We start from the raw sequence: 20,344 nt of genomic DNA, 5'->3' as shown, positions 1-20,344 counted from the left end.
AATAAAAGTGTTTATCATTTAATAAGTGTATATATTATGTTTATATAATAAGTGTATACAAGTGTATTTTATATAATAAGTGTATATAATTTCGAGGTAGGCCTATTTGTACTTTACTGGAGTATTTCCAATTTCCAATACTTTTACTTCTACTCCACTACATCTCAGAGGCAATTATTGTTCTTTTACTCCACTACATTTATTTGAAAACTTTACTATAAGATTACTATATGAAAACCTGCAAAACCTGTCCGTCTGTCCATCCGTCAGGTCACGGCCACCATATATGGCCATCAGCCCGTTATGCCTCATGACATGTCTCGCTCCATATATGGCCGTCTCCACTCTCCATGTAAGATCACGGCACTCATCAAACCCTGGATTGCCATACATCGAGAAGACTGGATCATCACCTAGATCTGCATATATGGAGCCGGCCAGCAACTCTACATCTGACCTCAAACCTCAAGCCTTTAGATCTCCATATACAGTATGGAGCTCACCTGTTCTGACATTTCATATGTTGATCCACCCCCACCCGTCCTTCCTCTTTGATGTCTCCCTTTTGACGGATACCTGTCCATTCAACAGGCCCGAAAATTAAGGCCCGGCTCTAGCTGGGCCCTCATCAAACCCTGTATACTCAAGACACTGCCCCTGCTGCTACCCTTACGCCAGGGCTCCACTGGGCGCGTTGCGTCTTCCGACGCGTGCGTCAAAAAACGAACCGGTTCAATTTTAATGGTGACGCACGCACGCGGCACGCACGCACAACGCGGGCAGTGGAGCCACCCTTCATTGATTAAAAAGGGAACATTCTGTGACGCTGACGCGACGCAGACGCGCCCAGTGGAGCCCTGGCGTTAGATCTCCATATATTAAGCTGACCTGTTCTGACATTCCATGTTGATCTGACCTCATCAAACCCTGTACACTCAAGAGACGCTCCATATATGGCCAGTACAGAATTGTGTGTGCGTGTGTGTGTGTGTGTGTGTGTGTGTGTGTGTGTGTGTGTGTGCGCGCGCGCGCGTGTTCCAAGACCAGGCTTTCCACAGGTGCTGCAGCAGAAAGCTGCTGGTGACGCGTCGCGAGTCCCCTCCTCCTCCAATGTAGACCTGTAATCAGCTTCCGGCCGTTAGAGGAAGCTAAGTCAGCTGTCAGACGGAAGAAGGCGTGAGAAGAGGAGCAGGGTCGAGGCGAAACAGAAACACAGCATACATCGCTAAAAAATGTCAAATTTTTCGGACAAGTTTAGCGCGTACACGATGACGCAGCTCAACGAATTGTTAGAGGACGACGACAAACTCAACAAAATCGTCCAGGAATTGGAAGAGGTAAGCAAGGACGACGCTTTGGTGGGCTAGCTCTGACTTCTCGGTCACTGTTTTTTCTTTCTCTCCCCTCCCGAACCCTTTGTTATGCTTTGCTAACATGCTCCCGGGAAATTATGTCATCCGCCACCCAAGTATAAGTGATAACAATAATTAAAAGAAAATGCGGGGAAGCTATAACGGGGAAATTGTAAACTATACTTAATTCAATTGGAACGGAGCGCACAGCAACGTTGTTTTTAAGTTATAACAGATTCAGACAGTACGGCTGCGACATTGTTGTGTCCCAAGTTCACAGGCGAGTACAGAACAGATCCTTAATAAAATAGAAGTGTGTTGCATACTGTTGGTCTGCAGCTTTTTGTTTAAACTATTTAAACTCTAGCAAAGGTTATCGGTACAGGTCCTGCTCTGTGCGGTAGGTCTGGAACTTTATAAACCTTTAAAACGCTGAACTGCAGGTGGTTATTTTTTTTAGCCTACTATCAGACGACAGACTATTGCACCTGATAAATGCCAGTTATTCACACACATGAGGAGATTACTACCTAAGGTCATTAGAATGCCTTTGCTGTGTCTTATATTTGGCATGTTAAGAGTATATACTCGCATATCCAAAAAAGCTTTCATGGTGAATTTGTTCTTCTGTTTGTTCCCTGAGATGCACCAGCTTCTCCATCCCTTCAGTTAAAAATACCGAATGTTGCTTAATTGTCACTTATCAGCCCTTCTGATCTCAAGTGGTGGAGTGACTGTACTACTCTGCCAGGAAAGCAAAGTCATTCCCTTAAATTTCTGCCATCAATATTAACTGGAAATCCAGATCTCAAAGTAGCAAATAACATTATTGCATTCATTCATTCAGATATCCTTGTCCCTAAACTTTCTGTTTCACTGCACCTGACCGTGTTCATATCATATGTTGTCATGAGCTTCTATTTCTTTTAACCTATCACTTCTGCTTGATTTAAAGGCCAGGCCACACAAACAATGCAACTGCCAACTCGTCGCTACAATTTTAAGGACAGTCGACTCCACACCAATACAACTCCTTGCAACTGCCATTGTAGCCGCAATTTGAAACTCTAGATTTTTTTTACAATGGGCTGAATTTAGAGTTGCAACACCTTCCATCCACTTCCTAGAAGGCTGTGCGTGATGGGGCGTCGCACTGCGTCGGCCTCTTCTTTGGGTGTCTTACCTGCGCAGGTAAGATTCTATTAAACAAGCGCTCCCCCTCACGTCTTGTTTTACGGCATGTTGAAAAAATACAAAATGGCGGCTCGGAATGTCACTCTTGGAATATTTTGGGCAGAAAGTATCTCATAACTACGGGGGATTTTTATGAAAAACAAGCTCGGCAGATTGAAAGAGGATAATTCAAGCTTGGACTGCAGCTTCAATGTTGGTGAGTTTAACGTCATTTAAGACAAGCAGATCACAAACCAAAAAAGATGAATAGGAAGTGGATGGAGGGTGTTGCAACTCTAGATTCAGCCCATTGTAAAACAAAATCTAGAGTTGCAAATTGCGGCTACTACCATTGGGGGTAAGGGTTGCAAGTAGTTGCATGCAATGGTTTAGTTGCAACTAGTTGCATTGGTGCAGTCTGGCCTTAAGGAACAGGACAATAACCATCACCATGTATGTTTTGTTTGAGATTGCTGTTTTACCGTAGCATTCTTCATTACCTGTCCTGTTGTAGTGCTGGTGGTCTAGAGACATTTACTTAAGTTGTTACTGTTTAAATCAATCTACAGTGACTCACTCGTTATGAGAGCATCCGAATTTCCGAAACATGCTTAAAATATGGGACCTCAGTCACCTCACCTTGTTCTGTATGGTTGTACCTGACAAGATGATCCCAAGGGAATGCGGCAGGTACACACTTAAACATCAATAGAAGTACGACAGACATGTTGTGGTAATGATTTGCATGAATCCGCTGGTTCCATCAGTGAATCATCAGCTTTGTTTTTTGTCCATGTCCCTGTTGGTGTCTCTTCACGTTCACGAAGTTCACGGTTTTATTTTCCTTGTGCAAAGACCTGCAGGCCTGATAGCTGAATCTCTGTACTTGTTGACTCAAGTTAGTCATAAGTTTATAGCAAAGACACACTGTGGAAGATTGACCGAGCAACGCCTCAATTTGAGGTGGAGCTGGGAAAGCTTTATCATAAAGTACTGCACAGGAACAAAGGTAGTTGGTTTTGTAACTCACAGCAAGTGACATGAGAGAATGCATTTGCAGCTGGAGTGTATTAACCCATTAAGACCTGAGACTAGTTCTACAAAATAAATGCGCGAAAATAAGTAGTTCTCAAACATTTTTGTACCAAGGGCTCCCCAAACACATTAAAGATTTTTTTTAAATGTTGGGAAAATAGCAGATGAGCTTGTAAATATGCTATTTTTGAATAGCCAACACTAAAATCTACCAGATTCTTTCCTGGTTCTGATGGATTAAAACGTGCACACGTGCCATTTGTCTTTGGCCACCAGCATTTTCAGCTCCAGCACTGGGAACTAAGACTACTGGTCATTTTCTATTTTATCAGGGAGTTCTGCTTCTGTATCGCCTGCTGTCCCAAGGTCTTAAGTTGTTTCATAACTGATTGGACTCTGACCACATGCACATACAGCAGGCAGTACGTTTACATGCACCCAGGAAACCAGGACTTTCCAGACTACATCGTCACAAAGAGAAACCGTACGTTTATTGGGTGGTGCCACTGCCTGCGCTGTATTTTGCAATCTTTTTTTGCTCTACTTAAGCACCTGCCGTCTTAACTGTACAGCAGGAACATGGGGGAGCTCCCTGTGGTATACTCGCTGAAACTGTTACGTGGGACTCGTAGACCCCAGGAAGGCCCATACAATACAGTAGCACTCATTAAACTAGTAGTTTTGTCTAAGACCGGACGTCATAGCCATAGTGTGGGTGATGAATCTGAACAACACCAGTGTTTTCATTCAAATGGATGTCATAACTTAGTGCTGTACACTACAGTCACTGTTGACACTATTGTATAATTTTAGGTTGTTGATGTTGTGGCTTGTTGTCTGTGTGTACTGTGTGCATGAGGCAAGTGTGGGTGGCTAAACAGGTCTTAGTTTGATGAACACAACGATTCTGTGGTGGTATGCCATTATCTCCTACCTACAGTATACACACCCAGCTATGTGACAAGAGAGTTTCCATTGAGCAGAAGGTACAGTAAGTAATGATGCAAAGGTGACCTAGTTTTTGAACATTTCCACCCCTAGAAGAAACTGCAGTCACTCAATGTTAATTTTTATTTGTAATAGATAACAGTAGCAGATTTTGAAATTTGCACCCTATGGCCAGAAAGATTATGAAGTCTGTGTTTGAATAGATTGCTGAATTCCTACAATGCCCATAATGCTTTAGTGCACTTCCCCTCCTTGTGGAGAGGGGAAGGCTGCGTGGAAGTGTGACTTGTTGTCTTGACAGGTTTTTGGTCATGAACATGGTGTCATGACTAAAATATAAAAAACACACACACAAAACAAAAATAAAGCTAAACTGTACATATATGCTAGACAAAGTTAAAGTGAGACAAGACACTTTGAGTAAACATACACAACACTTTAACCCTACAGTTGCAACACTTCACAGCGGGGCCCCCAGCAGATAAGGAACATCATGTTTAAGTTCCATTATGGCAGGGGATGCAAACGGTGGACTGGAGTCAGTAAAGATGGGTAATTATCAACCGCTTTTGTTGTACAACAGCTGGACACTTCAGGATATGATGGTGCTATACACAGTGATATTAGACCTACTTAGCTGCCTCTCTTGCACAAATGTTGTTTTCTTGTTTTTAATCCAACCCACAAACAACGGCCACTTAATCCAACCCACAAGGGCCTCTTTATTCTATTTTAGACTAAGCCTATTCTATCATCACAGAGACCCACATCACACAGTGGTATTTTTAGACCTTTTCCACCTATTCCATTCAGAATATTTAATTTAACGTATAAATGAAGTCACAGCAGATATGTTTATATTCTTTTTTCAGTGCCTTTAGAATAGATTGCTGTACTGTTTTTCCAGTGACTCCCCTCATTTTCCCAGTACGATACAGTATGCCTACATTAGATTAGGTATATTGTGTTAATTTGTATTAATTAACACAATGTCAACAGTTAGGGCATTAGTTGTCTTGTTAAAAGGCTTATGAATGCACACATTGGCTGCTTAGTGCTACATGCATGAAAAAAAACCTACATTACAGTGTTCAGATGTTCCAGAAACTAGGGAGGTCTGGGGAAACATCAGGGAATCATATTCCATTCATATTATATTGTTGCTGTCGGGCAGAACCCTTCTATCCATTTTTCAACAGTTTTTGTTCTTGTAAATGAATAGCCTTGTTGCACAAAAGTGATGAAAATAGCAGATTTACTAGCTTGTGTCTGTTATTTTGGCTATTTCTGAACATTTTGCAAAGTGAAAATGGTTAAGTCTATGTGGGTTTTACAAATATTTACAAATTAAAAGTTTAACAAAGCTTGTTGCTAAATAATATTTAATAATAATATTATTTTTTCCATATCCTGAAAAGTAACGGTTTTGATTGAACATACAATGTTTCTACCGAACGGCAACAATATAACAGATGGAGCACAAACACATTTTAAAGGAGAATCTTAACATGACGTTTCAAAGCACTATGCGTTTTTCCTTCTATAACTTTAGCCACTTAAACAAGGATCATATCTCAGATAAAGGGCCCCAGCTTTCTATACTCTCACAGGCAGCTGTCTTTGGGTTGGCCAGTATTGTTAATTAATATACTTTTAGATGAGGAAACATCCTGGCGAGGTACAGCTTCCTCTGAGCCTACATCACTCTGGCTCGGGCAGTTTAGGGTTGCAGTGAGTTACCACAAACTTCTTCCATGAATTTCTGAGTCTGTTGCATAACCCTTTTTTGCATAATTCGCAAAGAAAGGCCAGTTACACTCAGATGCTGCTGAAGGTGAGATTTGAAGAATGGCAGTAATGGGGAATAAAACTTTAGAGCCACTCCAAATGGATGCTGCTGTGATGTGATTATAGTAGATTCTATGATTTTATTCCTTTTGTCTGGTTCTGTAATGTGTTTCAGGCCTCCTCCATATCGGAGGCCTAAAACACATATTGGCCTATTTCTTTTATTATAAGATCGTCGCCGTCAAGCGGCCAGAAGTTGGGTTGCAGCTGACACGAGGAAGCTCCTGGGGGAAATGGTGTGTAACAGCCCCTAAGTGAAAACCGCTTCCCAAAGACTTTCCCAAACAGTGTGTCGGGACCCATGTTTGGGTCGCAGATCGATTTCTATGGGTCGCGAGTAAATATCCCCCAAAAGTATTATTTCAAAATATTAAAAAAATCATCAATTAAAACAAATCTAACATTTTTCAAAGGTATTTCATAAATAATAAGAAAAAATGTAATGACCATAAACCAGTAAGACGCCTGAGGGCGAGAAGCACGCAACCTTGCCCCAAGCATCTGCCTTGTTGACGGCAGACTGCTGGGCGAACGCTGGCGTTGTGGCATGGGGGGTCAGATCAACATGGAATGAATTCTGTACTGGCCACATAAGGAGCATGTCTTTCTTGAGTGTACAGGGTTTGATGAGGTCAGATCAACATTTGGAATGTCAGAACAGGTCATCTCCATACAGTATATGGCGTGTGGTAAGAGTGGTAGTGGGGACATTCTCTTGAGGGTACAGGGTTTGATGAGGGCCCAGGTGAGGCCGGGCCTTAATTTTCCTTAGGTGGTCTTTACACGAGAATGGTGTTCATAGAAAACGGCAGCGTTTTTGTAGCCTAATGTATTATAAAATATATAACCATCCTGCTGGTGGCTCTGGGTTGCAGAAGGGGTTCTTCTTCTTGTACGTGGGTGACTGGTCCATTTGACAGCTCGTTACCGCCACCTAGCGACATTATAGCGTTTTCATAAAGTGTGCGTTCTCGTGTAAAGGGTCAATAAAAAATAAAAATTAGAACGCAACGGGACGTTTTATCTGGAGATGGTCTCCGTCTAAAAGAGGCATTAATTTTCGGCAGGCCCGTCTAGAGTTTGAAATTACAATGGACTAAGTCAAAAGGGAGACATCGAAGAGGAAGGATGGATGGAGAAGGGTCAGGTTCTGACGTATATCCATACTGTATATGGAGATCTAAGGGTTTGAGGTCAGATGTAGAGTTGTTGCTGTTGGCCAATAATTTACTATGACATCAGGGTCTCAACTTCTCCATCCCTGATGTCACGTGACCCGGGCACCAGGAAATGCACGATTCCATAGTTAACTGCGACCTTCGGTCACGATAAAATATATATCTACGAGCTCACAATGCTTTCAGATCTGCTATTTTCACTAGTTTGGGTTTTGAACTGAAACCACTGGTATAGAGGCCCCATAATGAATATGTAGTTCCAATATGGGTATAATAAGGATTTTGCATTCATGATGATATGCTGTTTTTTATTACCAGCGAATGGTATGGAGTATCAAGACCCTGTTTTATTGTCATGAGACAGTACAATCAAAATGGCAAAACTGTAAGCGGTTCTACAGCAACTTGGTCAAGGGCTGTGGCAACACAACACAATAGTTGGGATACATCTTCTGTTCACACGTCTCAAGAGTCAATCACAAGCCTGTACACTGTGCTTTTAGATGGAAGAGGTCCAGCAGACCAAGGAAATGACTCTGGCTAGCAACCGGAACCTGGCTGAAGAGAACCTGGCCCTGCAGCCCAGACTCGAACATAAGAAGGACAAACTCACCAAGTGCTACGGCTGTCTGCAAGAGAGATTTGAGGCCTACCAGCTCCGCAAGTCCACCCTAGGTATGTACCCAATGAACATTTCAACTTGAAGTATTATGCAGGCAAAACATTCAGGAGTGAGTGGATAATAAATAATTAAATGAATAGGTTGTCTTGGTGCTCTTCCATTGAATTCTAGATGCAAAGCTAATTGTAATGTTGTATACATTTCAATCAGACTAATTACCAGTGTCTCCATAGAAAATGCCTTACAAAACAATATTTGGAAAATGTCAAAAGGACAAACCACCATGTAAACACACACATAATTGGACAAACATAAAAACTTTACACATTTCTTTCAACCTCCTAGGTCTTTGTTAAACGATTGAACAAGGTCAGAACATATCCCCCCTCCCTATATTCTGCACATTCCCCTGTGGTAAAGGAGTTTTACAAGTATTATTTATTGCTAACTTTATTTTGTATAAAGTGTTTGTAGCTATTGGCAACTTTATTTGTATTTTTTTATTACATCCAGTATTAACACTATTATCTTTATGTTGTATGTTGTGCTTGGAACAGTTTACTTAGTTTGTCGTGTCTTTTGTTTTCATCTCAAAGAGCCACAGCTGTTCACATAACGCTGCACTCTAAGGTCGCATTCTCACCAGAGAGCTTTGCTTCGATTAAAACGAATCCTGCTGCGCATTTTCAGAAAGTGCGCTTCGTTTGGCAGGTGTGAAGGCTCTTTCAAATCCTAATGCGCAGCAAAGAACCGCATTTTACTTCGAGCAAAAACGGGGGTTTCGCTTCGCTTCCAATCGCGCTTGACTACGATTCGGTGCAGGTGTGAATGCAATCCGCAGCAAATAAAGGAAATGAAGCAAACAATGTGGCGGGTGAGGAGCTGAACACAGTTGGAGACGGAGAAGGCATATTTTACACAGCGCAAAGATGTCCCGTTACCGTGGATAGACGTGGTCGAATGAGGAGAGTGGAGACTGAAGCCCTGATCGAAATGAGGACGAGTACATTAATCAATTGCTTAAGAAAACACAAACACTGCAGTGCAGTGTAATAGTAGCCTACAGAATATTCTGTCTGTGCGTGCCGTAAACATGGAGTGCTGTCACTGTGTGGGGACTAGTGGGGAGTAGGAACTTTCATCTCGATAAACTTGTAAACATTTTGCGCTGCTGTCTGTTATATCAGTGCGCTCAGCGCTGTGCCTCCATGCCCAAAAGAACAGTGCGTGGCTGCGTGCTTATAGTGAGAGAGCGAGAGAGAGGGGGGGGCAGTCCCAGACGGCACGACACATATGCACGTTATGAGTATAATTTTATCACCATAGATTTATCATTTCACTGTGTAGGCTAGTTTATGAATGGAACACATTGATAAAGGTCCCCCCTGCTGCGTTTCCAATTGCTGCGGATCATGACAGTGTGAAGGCAAACCGTAGCCAATTAAATAAGCAAGAATCCCATTTCTCCGCCCATACGCATTCGAGTCTACCGAAGTATTAGGTGAGAATGCGACCTTACTTACTTACTTACAATGCGACCTTAGTCACCTAATATAACGATACTATTATTACAAGGCAAATTCCTCTTCCATTTGGTGGAATACAACTCGGATTATCTGTCAGTAGTTCACCAGACATCAAAAGGCCAACGTTTACACACTGTCTGTGCTTTTGAAATGTTTCATTCTGTCATGGGATACTGCTGTTATGCAATAATTTCCCTCTGTCGTTTGTTTGCTCCTCCACTGTGTGACACACGTATCCAACCTGTTTCTCCAGTTCCCTGGTTTCCCGTTATAAGCTGTAGTCATAGTGATGGAGGCGCTGGGTCGTGTTTCTGCAGGAAGACAGTCCCTAGAACTGATCTCTGATAGTCTGTGTTAAACAGGTTCCAGAATTAGATTTCCTCTGAAGTACAGTACTGCTCATAAGAAAACGGAGAGGTCTAGGTTACAGTGAAATAAGAAATGCCCATGTCCTCAGAGACAATGTAGCAGTTAAGACACCCCACTTTAACCCCTATTATTTTGGAAATGCCTGGCAGAGCAACAAAACAAGTAGAAAGGGCAGGGTACTGTCCATACTCTATTCTTCATATAGTTAGGATGCTCATGTTGTAGTGATGTTGGTGATTTATTCAGCTTGGACCACAGAAAAGCAGGGCCAGAGAGGCTGTTGTTTTACCATTTACTTACATAGCTCTGTAGTGTTCTATCTACAGCATTCCCTAGCATGTATGAGTAAGATGAAGCACCGGTGACACTTATGAGTTTGGTTGACGCAGTGGTTGCCAAGCAGCCAATTCAAAACAGCATTCAAACAATCTGCCATTGTTTGTCATGGCTCCAGCTACCGGACTTATGAAGTTGTTGATGGCTTTTGTCAAATATAGGTTACCCAGTTTTACTGACACACACACACACACACACACACACACACACACACACACACACACACACCCTGCTCACTGTCCTAGTTGTGAATTTGCTGTGAGCAGAGTGTGGCTGGCAGATGGCAGACACAACTGTTCACTTCATCTCAACCATTTGAACCAGTATGAAAAGCCTGGGCCACTCAACTTAGATTCCTTCACATTCATATGTTATTAATACTAGTCCTTACCCGTTCTGAATATATGAACAGCAAATATATATATATAGAATATTAGTGGTCCATGACATGAAAATGATGTTTGACAGTCAGCAATATTGTTGCTTATTCTAGATGTATTTTCGGATTTTCTGACTTTATCTGGCCTGTTAACATTTTCATAGACCTGGTTGCTTGTTTCCCTCTCAGTCAATGTGGCAACCCTGGTCATTGTTGATGATGTAGCTTAGCACACAACAGCTAGGACGATGTAGCAGCCTGCTATCATGTTTAAAAGTATTTTGCGCAATTTATGTCCCCGAATGTATGGATATGGACTTATGGCTCCATCGCTGCCTCTTTCTTTAGTAGAAGTAGAAATTTAACGTTTTGCGGAGTGTTTACCGTGCGTGCGCACACACACACACACACACACACACACACACACACACACACACACACACACACACCGCCTCCTGGCCTGAGGGGGTTGGAGTGATGTAAAAACAATATTTGTACAGTGAAATACATCGGTAAAATCGGTAAAATGTAGCCTAGCTGGATTCTGGGAGCGTGCAGATTTTTTTTGCATGGAGAGATGTGTGCTAATAGCGTGGCTCGGTCGGAGATAGACCACAGACGGACAAACGGGGGTAAACGGCTGTGCTGTCTATTAGGAGACACACACACACACACGCGGCGCCAAATTGTATAGGGCACATTTTGTTGTGTTGCAGCGGTAGCTAGAGGAAGCATGCCAGTGGGGTAACGGTGATAACGGTGGCCTGTGATGCAGGTGTCGCTAAGGGACGGAGGTGCGAGGTTAATTCACTAATAAATTGATTATTAATCATTAATGTGTCAAATGGGAAAAAGGGCTCCGTTAAGACCTCCATATAATTATGGTCCATGCCTGTGTGAAAAGTGGGAGTGATTCGTGCAGTTAATGATGTGAGAACGCGCTGTCAGTGACATTCAGATATTCAGACAGACAGACATTCAGACATTGTTAGAATTATTATTTAGATTATTCATTATTCTTTTGGAGTACAACACAGTAGATGCCTATTCAGTTTTGTGGCCTGTTAAAATGTGTTCATATTACATTCATGTGCATAGCCAAGTTGTAAAGACATCCTGTACTGAAAGCTGGTTATGAGCCAATAAAGGCTCTTTGAAAGACTCCCATACAGTACAGTATGCCAGTCCCCGGCAATGAATAGTCCATGCATCATAGTAACTTCTCTCACAGTCCGAAGTTGTGGGGGGTGGCAGGGCAGACTGTGCCCCACCCCCCCACCATAACCATCAACCATCCTGCCCCCAAAGACTGTACCCACACTGGGTCATTGTACTACCAGGGCAGGCGAGGGCGAAACAATGGTGTCCGGTGGGAGGGAGAGGGGGGTGACTGGCCTAGAGAAGAGGGAGAGAAAATAATTGAGAAAACAAGGCAAAGGAAATCCAACACAGATGGAGAGAGCAATAAGACATCACACAGACAAAGAGTGAAAGGCAGTCGGAGACAGAACATTGGAGAGATTGCTGGAGAGAAATGCCGTTTTGGAGGCCAAATCTCCCCTCTCCTCAGTGGAGCATGACGTAGATTAATTTACTAAATGGCCATCTCATGATGGGCTGGGAGTCTGGGACTTTATTCTCTTTGCTTTGAGCCACAGAATCACTGCTCTGTGTGGAGAAGGGCGGCTGCTGATTTGCTTGTAGAGGCTTGTCTTGTTATTTGTTACAGCCTTATGGAAGAGAGTGTGTGAGAGAGACATATACAATATGGACTTGCAGAGAAATTTACCCTGGAAAGAGGCATTATGCCAAAAGTAGAGTCTCGGGCCATTTGTAGGTCCATTCAATTTACAATCAGTAATGTTTGGCACTATGAAAGTCCAGCACTGAGTCTGAGACCTCTGGTTAATGTCGTCCTGATGATTGATTTGAATATACAACAAGGCTCCAGTAGTGGCTGGTAATCTGCCAAGAGCCCACAGCCTACAATAGATCTTCGCCAGGCCAACGTGTCTTGTGGACAGCTAATCTTGTCACACTGCTGGACTAGTGTTGGGTCATTTGCAAGTAATTAGTTTGAAGTGATTCGATTATTTTGGTGAGCAGGAACGTACTCGGTCCCTCCTCAAAGTTATCATTCTTCGCATAGTTCATTTGTGTGGAAAGACTGGTGACGCAAGGTTCAGTCAGTTGCAAAATGCTACGTTTTGACGGGCTGAAGAGAGACGTTCGTCATTGGACTGAACTACATGATGGCGGAACTTGAAGCACTGAACTGTGAACAGATTCTTTGGAACTTCTCATTTTAGTGCACAGGAAAGAAATGAATGATAGTTGCCATCACTACACTAGGACCAATTAGCTGTTCGCTAAGTCCCACCAAGCCCGTTCTTGGCCAATACTATGTTATTGACCATTGGTTATTGGTTACTAGGTAAGGATCCTGGTCACACTTTCAATGCTGGTCAAAATGGTTAAGCAGCGTTAATACATATATTTGCTGTAGCATGTGTGGACCTCAGAAAGAGTTTGTTTGTTTTCTTACCTTGTTGTGAGCAAACTAGTCCATTCCATGAATTATTTCGCTCCGTTGTGCAGTTTAATAGTAAATATTAGAAATAAAAATAGGCTCTCATTGACTTCCATTGTCAAACAGCCAAACATTGCCAAACAGCTCTCAAAGTCACTCTTTTGGCACATAAGCGAACACAACAAAAGCTGATTCTGACTGTTTGTTATCAAGAGCTATCTCCAACACGACACAGGGCGGCTTTGGGTTGAGTTGTTAAATTCCGTTTGAACGCACAGATCGGATCTGGTCACTTGCAAACGGATTTGAGAAACAAAATCTGATTTGAATCAGATTTGACTTGATATGACTGCAGTCTAAATCGGGCCTTGGTCCAATCAACATCAGTCACGTTCCCTACCAAGATGTTCTCACTTCTCAACTCTGTCCTCTGCCTCTCCCGTCCCCCATCTCTCTCTTTTTTGCGTGTGCCCATTGCTGCTTAGGAATACAAAACCAAATACAGACACGCGTTCCACGCCCCCACAGGGAGTGCAGTGCCCGGTATCAAGCCACAAAAGGCTCTGCTCAGGCTCTGCCAGTGGGCCTAATCAGCCTAAGGCCCCTCACCTGTGCAATTCCCAGCCTCTGCCAATTGATTGCCATGGCAACCCCACACCTGCAAATTGAGTACTTAACCACTACACTTTTCACAGTCAGTTTGCACTCTTCGGGCACATGCAGACAAACAGATACAGAGATCTCCATATACAGTATCGGTACAAAAGGGACGCAGACAAATAGTTAAAACGGGTGCTATGACAAGTTGACAACGGGTATTATTAGGTTCCCAAGTTGCATTGTTCTCAAGTAGGCCGGTGGCCGACGGGCACGTACAGGTCTAGTTGACTCAATGGGGCCTCACAAGCACACGGTAAACACACCTTTACGACTATAATGAAATTAATCACTTGGCAAGTGATTATAAAGTAAAGGTTTGACTTAAACCGATTTTACGTTAGTCTGTCTGTTTCTTTAAAGTAAAACAAGTTCATTTCTATTCCATTACTACTTCTGTGACTACTGTCTGTGCACTGTTGAAGAGTAGTGACCTTTTTTCTTTTAGATGAATTAATTCTGTTCTGAGAGCAGATACTATACCTTAACTACTATGCCAGCAATGGCAACTGTACAGACAAACTAGCTTTGCATCATCAAGTAATGCACAGATACCAACACTTGTACACTTGAAAAATAGACCTAGGCCTAGGGGCTTGTTTCCATTGTGGTCCTGAAAGTAGGATTAGATACTTCGTAATTTAGGCCGTTATAAAATGTGTATACATTTTCTGTCTTGTCCCTTCACAGACCACAAGTCAGGAAACACTTCCCTGGATATTTTGCTGGCTCTACTGCAGGCAGAGGGAGCCAAAATAGAGGAAGAGACAGAGGTAAGAACTGTTCTGCCATCTTCCACGGCACGTCACATGTGGCATCAGTAAGCCCATACCTGACTGAAATGTGGTTTACTAGAATTTCGCCCGGCTTCGCCGGGCTCATCCCAGTGTCGTTGCAATAACAGAAAGTGTTTTTTATTTCTCATAAATACGCAAACATGGTGAAACAACTACAGTCACAGAGAGCAGTGGCAAGGTAGCTGCTGCCTGCTAACGATGCAAACAACAGCCTTGCCTGTCGTGTGTGTGTGTGTGTGTGGGGGGGGGGGGATAGCACTAATTTTCGACATTTTACTGTGTCATAAATATGTACATCTGTAGCCTATATTGTGATTACATTTGACCGTACATTTGACTCTTGTGTTATATTCTTGTGAAATATTCAGTAAAGTATTGTGGTGAAATATTCACCCCAAGTTGATAAGATATGCAGAGAATATAATAGCAAGAAGCCCCAGTTTGAAATGCATTAGGCCACAGACCCCCATTTGATACCATTTGCTCTCTGGGAAAATCAGGGTCCATTTGGTTCCATTTGTATGCTCTTGGAGTATGATGACTGTGCTAACAGTATTATCATCAAATATGTCTCAGTTTGAAGATTCAAAAAAACATATTTCATATGTGTGAGCTTGTAAAGTCGAACGTTCAACCTAGAGACAGTGTTGCCAAGTCTGATCATTATAAGCTACTTTGGACTTGTTTATCTATTGGTAGTCCTTGACATGGAAATGTTTGAGTTCCACTGCTCTGAAACAACATTAGACAACAAAGTGTGACAGTCAACACTATAATTGATTATTTTAAGACTAATTTCCGGACCATTTCTGATTTACCTACTTTGAACTGGCCTATTAACATTTTTATAGACCTGGTTGCTTGTTTCACTCTCACATCCACGATATGTGGCAACCCTGGTCCCTGGTTTGTTTTGCGTGTGGATGTTGTTTTGTGTTGCTTTAGCATCTTTAGCACAGTATCTATCACAGGGTGCAGCAGCTGCTGCTGTCATGAAAACGCAAGTTTCTGTCCCAGAAGCTCACGTTAGGTCTGCGCACACTGTACGTTGCTATGGCAAGCTGTCATCAAATGCTGCTAACGTTGTGGTCAGCACTGTTAGCATGTGTGCTATCAGGCAAAAGCTGAGATAGATATAAAACTACTGGCCAAAATGTCATACAAAACACAACCCCTCAAATCGGAATGTGATTGTGACCTACAGACCATCATGATTTGCTTGCTGGACCTATAAATAATTTATTTGCATTAAATTGCCACTCGCCTTAGCCTGCATGCCTATTCTGTGTGTCTCTGTGTGTGTGTGTGTGTGTGTATGTGTGTGTGTGTGCGCGTGTGCGCAAGACAGACGTGCGTGTGTGTGCAGGCTGAGAGCTGCTGACTGTGATTGACGTGTGAGCTGGATAAATCAGTGAGAGTTGGAAAAAGCGCACGCAGAGCCAACTCGCAGGCAGTGCCTCAGGCCAGATGCCTGAGAATCGGCACAGGATTCTCTGGGTCACCAGTGTTGGTGTGACACACACGGCTTCCACATTTAGCTTCATACTGGGTGAAAGTGGCGTTCCAAAAATTATTTTTCCCCTCGGAATTCTTATTCACAATGAGATGGAGTTGAGGTGTTTGTGTTTGCTTGCTGGAGCTATAATTAATGTATTTGCATTAAATGTCCACTCGCGCATCGAAGTAAAAAGCAAGATGGCCGATTGTGAGACTGAAAAGTAGCTGTGGGGGCGGGCCTGGAGGGCCTATGAGAACACGGAACAGTGTTGCCAGGTTTGCGAATTGTAAGCGAGTTGTAGTGTGTGTAAGTAGCCTGGTTAAAAGGCCTTGTTTCTGCCCGTGTTGGGGCAACAGAACATGTCGACCAGTTTTGTTAACCGCTTTTGGTCAGGTGACCAACTCCACAAATGTTAAATTAGATGTATTACAGAGGCCTGCATTATTCACAGCGTGTTAGAGCTTCCTGGTTGTTCCTTCCATGTTGACTTTGAGTAAACATATCTGAGTCATCTGATGAACATGTATTGTTCAGATTTTTCATTTTTCATTCCATTCCGACTGGCTAAGAATCTAAGATTCGTTCCAAAGTCTGTCTGTCCGTCCTAACCTTGTTAACGTGATATCAATCGTCCACTTGGACTCAGAGATGAACTGATTACAAGTGGGCAAGGTCACATTTGACATTTGTATTCTTCTCTACACAATGTATATACAAATTATGATTCTGGACAGACAACAATGTAAACATCAACTCTTTGGCAGAAGCATACAACTGCGAAGCAGTACTTCTGTAAATGTATTTAAACAATTGCTTCCTTTATTTGTTTCTAAATCCTTTTCCACCCTATCTCTGTCCACAGAACATGGCAGACTCCTTCCTTGATGGTGATGTGACCCTGGACACGTTCATTGATGCCTACCAGAGCAATAGGAATCTGGCCCACTTGCGGCGGGTGAAGATTGAAAAGCTGCAGGAGATGGTGCTAAAAGGCCAGCGGCTCCCCCAGGCCCCTCCCTCTAGCAGTGCCCGCCCGCAGGACGCAATCTCCCGGCCTTTACCCCTCCTCCCGGAGATATCCGGTGGTGGCAATTCTCCCATCCCTCATCCCCGGAGGAAACCCCCGCTTCCTCCATCGCAGCCTGTCCCAAGCCCACCTCCATTTACTACAACTTCAGCGTCGGAGCCCCAGCCTCCAATCTTTTACGCGGCTACTCCTTACCCACCAATCCCTCCCAGAGCAGGACAGCAGTTCCCCAACGTCAGTTCTGGCTATCCCAATCCATTCCTGTCTCAGTACCCCCCTGCTCTGCCACAAAGGCCCCCGCCACGCATAGCTCCACAGCCTGGCTTTATCATGCAGTAAAAAGAAACGGGTGGCTGTTCAGAGGAGGCAGCGCGTATCGTGGACTCTTGAGACCCACCAGAACACCTCTGGAACTCCTGGATACTATCATCCACGTGTCAGCTTTTCAAAGGAATATGGCACGTCACGCAATACACAAGAGAGCCCGACGTTTAACACCGGCTGGTCTGGTCATGTTCAGTGAAACAGATCAGATCTCTCTGGATTCTTGTTCCTTATTTCTTGCCACAAAATACTCCATCTTCTAACATAAGGACCTGACTTCGACCCAGTCTGACTCTGCTGGCCTGAATCCCTTTGGTGGAAGGGGCTAACAATAGGCTGTAGTGAACCAGGTGTCCGTCAATGGAACACTGGCCTGGGACTTGGCATCTCACACTAGATTAACTTCTTAGCACTTTCTTTTGTCATTGGGCAGCGCCCTTGGCTGTGCATGCCCCTCAATATCAGTCTATCATCTCCCTCTTTTCACCAGTACAATACATGCTCCTGTGACTATGCTGTCAAATGAAGACTTCAGTCCTTCAAAAGAGTTGAATTTTATTTTTCCAGTTGGAGCTTAGTAACTGACTGGTAAAATATATGCAAACAAAGAGACCTAAATTACTGTGCAGTTTTGATAAAACAAATATCATCTCCCAGATTATGTTGTGGCAAAACTGCATCTGTGGTGTTTTTTCTTTGTTTTGTTTTGGAAGGAGTGACGGGGGGGGGGGGTCCAAAAGGTACATAGAAATATTTTAAATTCAATTACAATAGTGTACTAATGGGGTTATATTAATGCTTTTCCAGGATAGACTGATTAACATTGTTCTGTGTACACGAAGGCTTTTGGAAGAGCATCTCCTCTATTGGACGAGTTAAAGAGTGTGCAGTTTTGCCTCATTCAAGAGGACCAAACATTGCTCCTGGTCCTTATCTCAAGGCAGATATGGAAGAAGAAAGCACAGCTTGGGTGTTGAAGGAGGGGGGAGTGGTGTAGAAGCACTCCAATAAATACGCAACAGAAGAACAGGCCTTAAGGTTGAGTTATACTTGCTTGCGCACCATGACGCTCACAGAAAATACCAGATCTATAAGGCCACAATGCGTCATAGTGTGATGTGTGATATAGTAGATCTTCTATTTTCAGTGCTTGATACTGGCGCATAACTAAGTATATTCCATCCGTCAGAGCCTTGCCTAAAAATGAAGGATCTTTGATGTATAGCCATATACTCTAGTACATGTATTCTGTGGTGTTTTGTCACAGGTTCCTGTTGTAATGCAAACACTCCTTTTATGATGTCCATTGTCTTGAACGTCGAACTGGGATATACCGGTATTTATGCCAACAAATCTCTTTGAACAAGCTTTTACCTTTCCTATCATAATGGCTCTGCACCAAAGACTTTCCAATGTCACTTATTTTCTGCCATAATCCCTTTTATAAAATACAAGTGTGACATTTGATTAGACTTTATTTTCCCATCATATCGGCTTGTGAAGTAGATATTGTTTGTAACATATTGTCATATTGATGGGCCCCACATTAGTAATGTGGAGCTAATAATCTTCATATTAAGCCACCATAAAAGTGGAACAGGCTGGTATTCCTATTCAATAGCGTTTGTAAACTATACATGATGCCAGTCAAATCTCACAAAAATAGTAAATAGTCTCTTAGCTTGGGTGGTTCTAGTTTAAATTTGACTGGTGCGATATGGGGGAAAAGATCACTATTCTGTGACTACTGTCTGCACTGTTGAAGAGCCATGAGTGCCTACACTTGAAACTGAAGTTGATCACACTGTCGAGGACAGGAATCCTGACTATAATCCAGGTCTCTCTGTTCATGTGTATACAGCACGCTGACTTGATCTGATGGCTCTGGAGACCACCCCCCCAGCTCCCGCAAACTAATGCCCTTCCCTCCACACCACCCAGATTGAGGACACTCCAATCCCTCATACACCCCCATTCCCTCCTGGCAGTAACTCAACATTAGGTCTTTTCCCTTCCCACTGCAGTTGATTTGACAAGATGCCAGAAGTTATAAAAAGCTTTTGAAGTTTGACTTTTTTCATGTCCTGAAAGCCTGGATTTGCATTTGGCTGGAAGCCAGAGTTGAGTGCTGCTGTAGAACATGTGCCAGTTAGATGTCAGGATGTATGCCTACTGGTGCTTGTGGTTTTCTTCCATTCTTGTCGTAAGAGAACCACAGACTGAGCAAAGACTGCTTTGTTGGCAAGTAAATACATAAATATATACAAGCCTGCATAAGTAAAAATTATCCATGTCAATAAACCAGCATTTCTAACAACTAACAACACTTATTGTGTGCATGGCCTTTGCTCTCGATGTTAAATTTGGAGATACCCCTTCAACACTTGTTTAGGTTTTGAGCTGAACCTAGGTCGAACCTCTGTATTCCTGGTTTTATATGTGGTTGGTGACATTTTCAGTGTAATGTAGGAATTTACGTATAATGAATGTTTAAGTGGAGTTAAGGCTATTTTCAAAATTCAATAAATAAAACCTACGTTTTTGTAGTTTTATTTTCTCTTTTCCTCCTTTTATTGAGGGCACCTTCAGATGGCTGATGTATGACTGTTTACATCTATGGCGACAAGCTTTCTTAAAAGGATCCCTGGCTGATAAGACAAATATACATTCAAACATTATACTTGCACTCTATGACTAAAATAAAATCACCTTAAATATTTTATTTCTTTCATAAATGGAGAATCT

General features: G+C 42.8%; 1 protein-coding gene across 2 annotated transcripts; it reads left to right on the top strand.

The window, feature by feature from the left end:
• Positions 1-1,172: 1,172 nt before the first annotated feature.
• vps37ba (VPS37B subunit of ESCRT-I a) lies at positions 1,173-20,151 on the top strand. Of its 2 annotated transcripts, none has more exons than XM_080766344.1 (4): positions 1,173-1,337; positions 8,038-8,209; positions 14,644-14,726; positions 17,111-20,151. In XM_080766344.1, exons 1-4 carry the CDS (start codon positions 1,233-1,235, stop codon positions 17,612-17,614), a joined length of 864 nt encoding a protein of 287 aa, XP_080622470.1. In that variant the 5' UTR covers positions 1,173-1,232; the 3' UTR covers positions 17,615-20,151. The 2 variants fall into 2 exon arrangements, with proteins under 2 accessions (XP_080622470.1, XP_080622471.1); XM_080766345.1 differs by lacking the exon at positions 1,173-1,337 and adding an exon at positions 4,976-5,060.
• The last annotated feature ends 193 nt before the right edge of the window (positions 20,152-20,344 follow it).

This window comes from Protomyctophum bolini, assembly GCF_963924005.1.
Source record: "Protomyctophum bolini genome assembly, chromosome: 6".
NCBI classification, from domain to species: domain Eukaryota; kingdom Metazoa; phylum Chordata; class Actinopteri; order Myctophiformes; family Myctophidae; genus Protomyctophum; species Protomyctophum bolini.
Note: the sequence above shows the minus strand (reverse complement) of the source record. Positions and strands in the feature narration are given on the sequence as shown.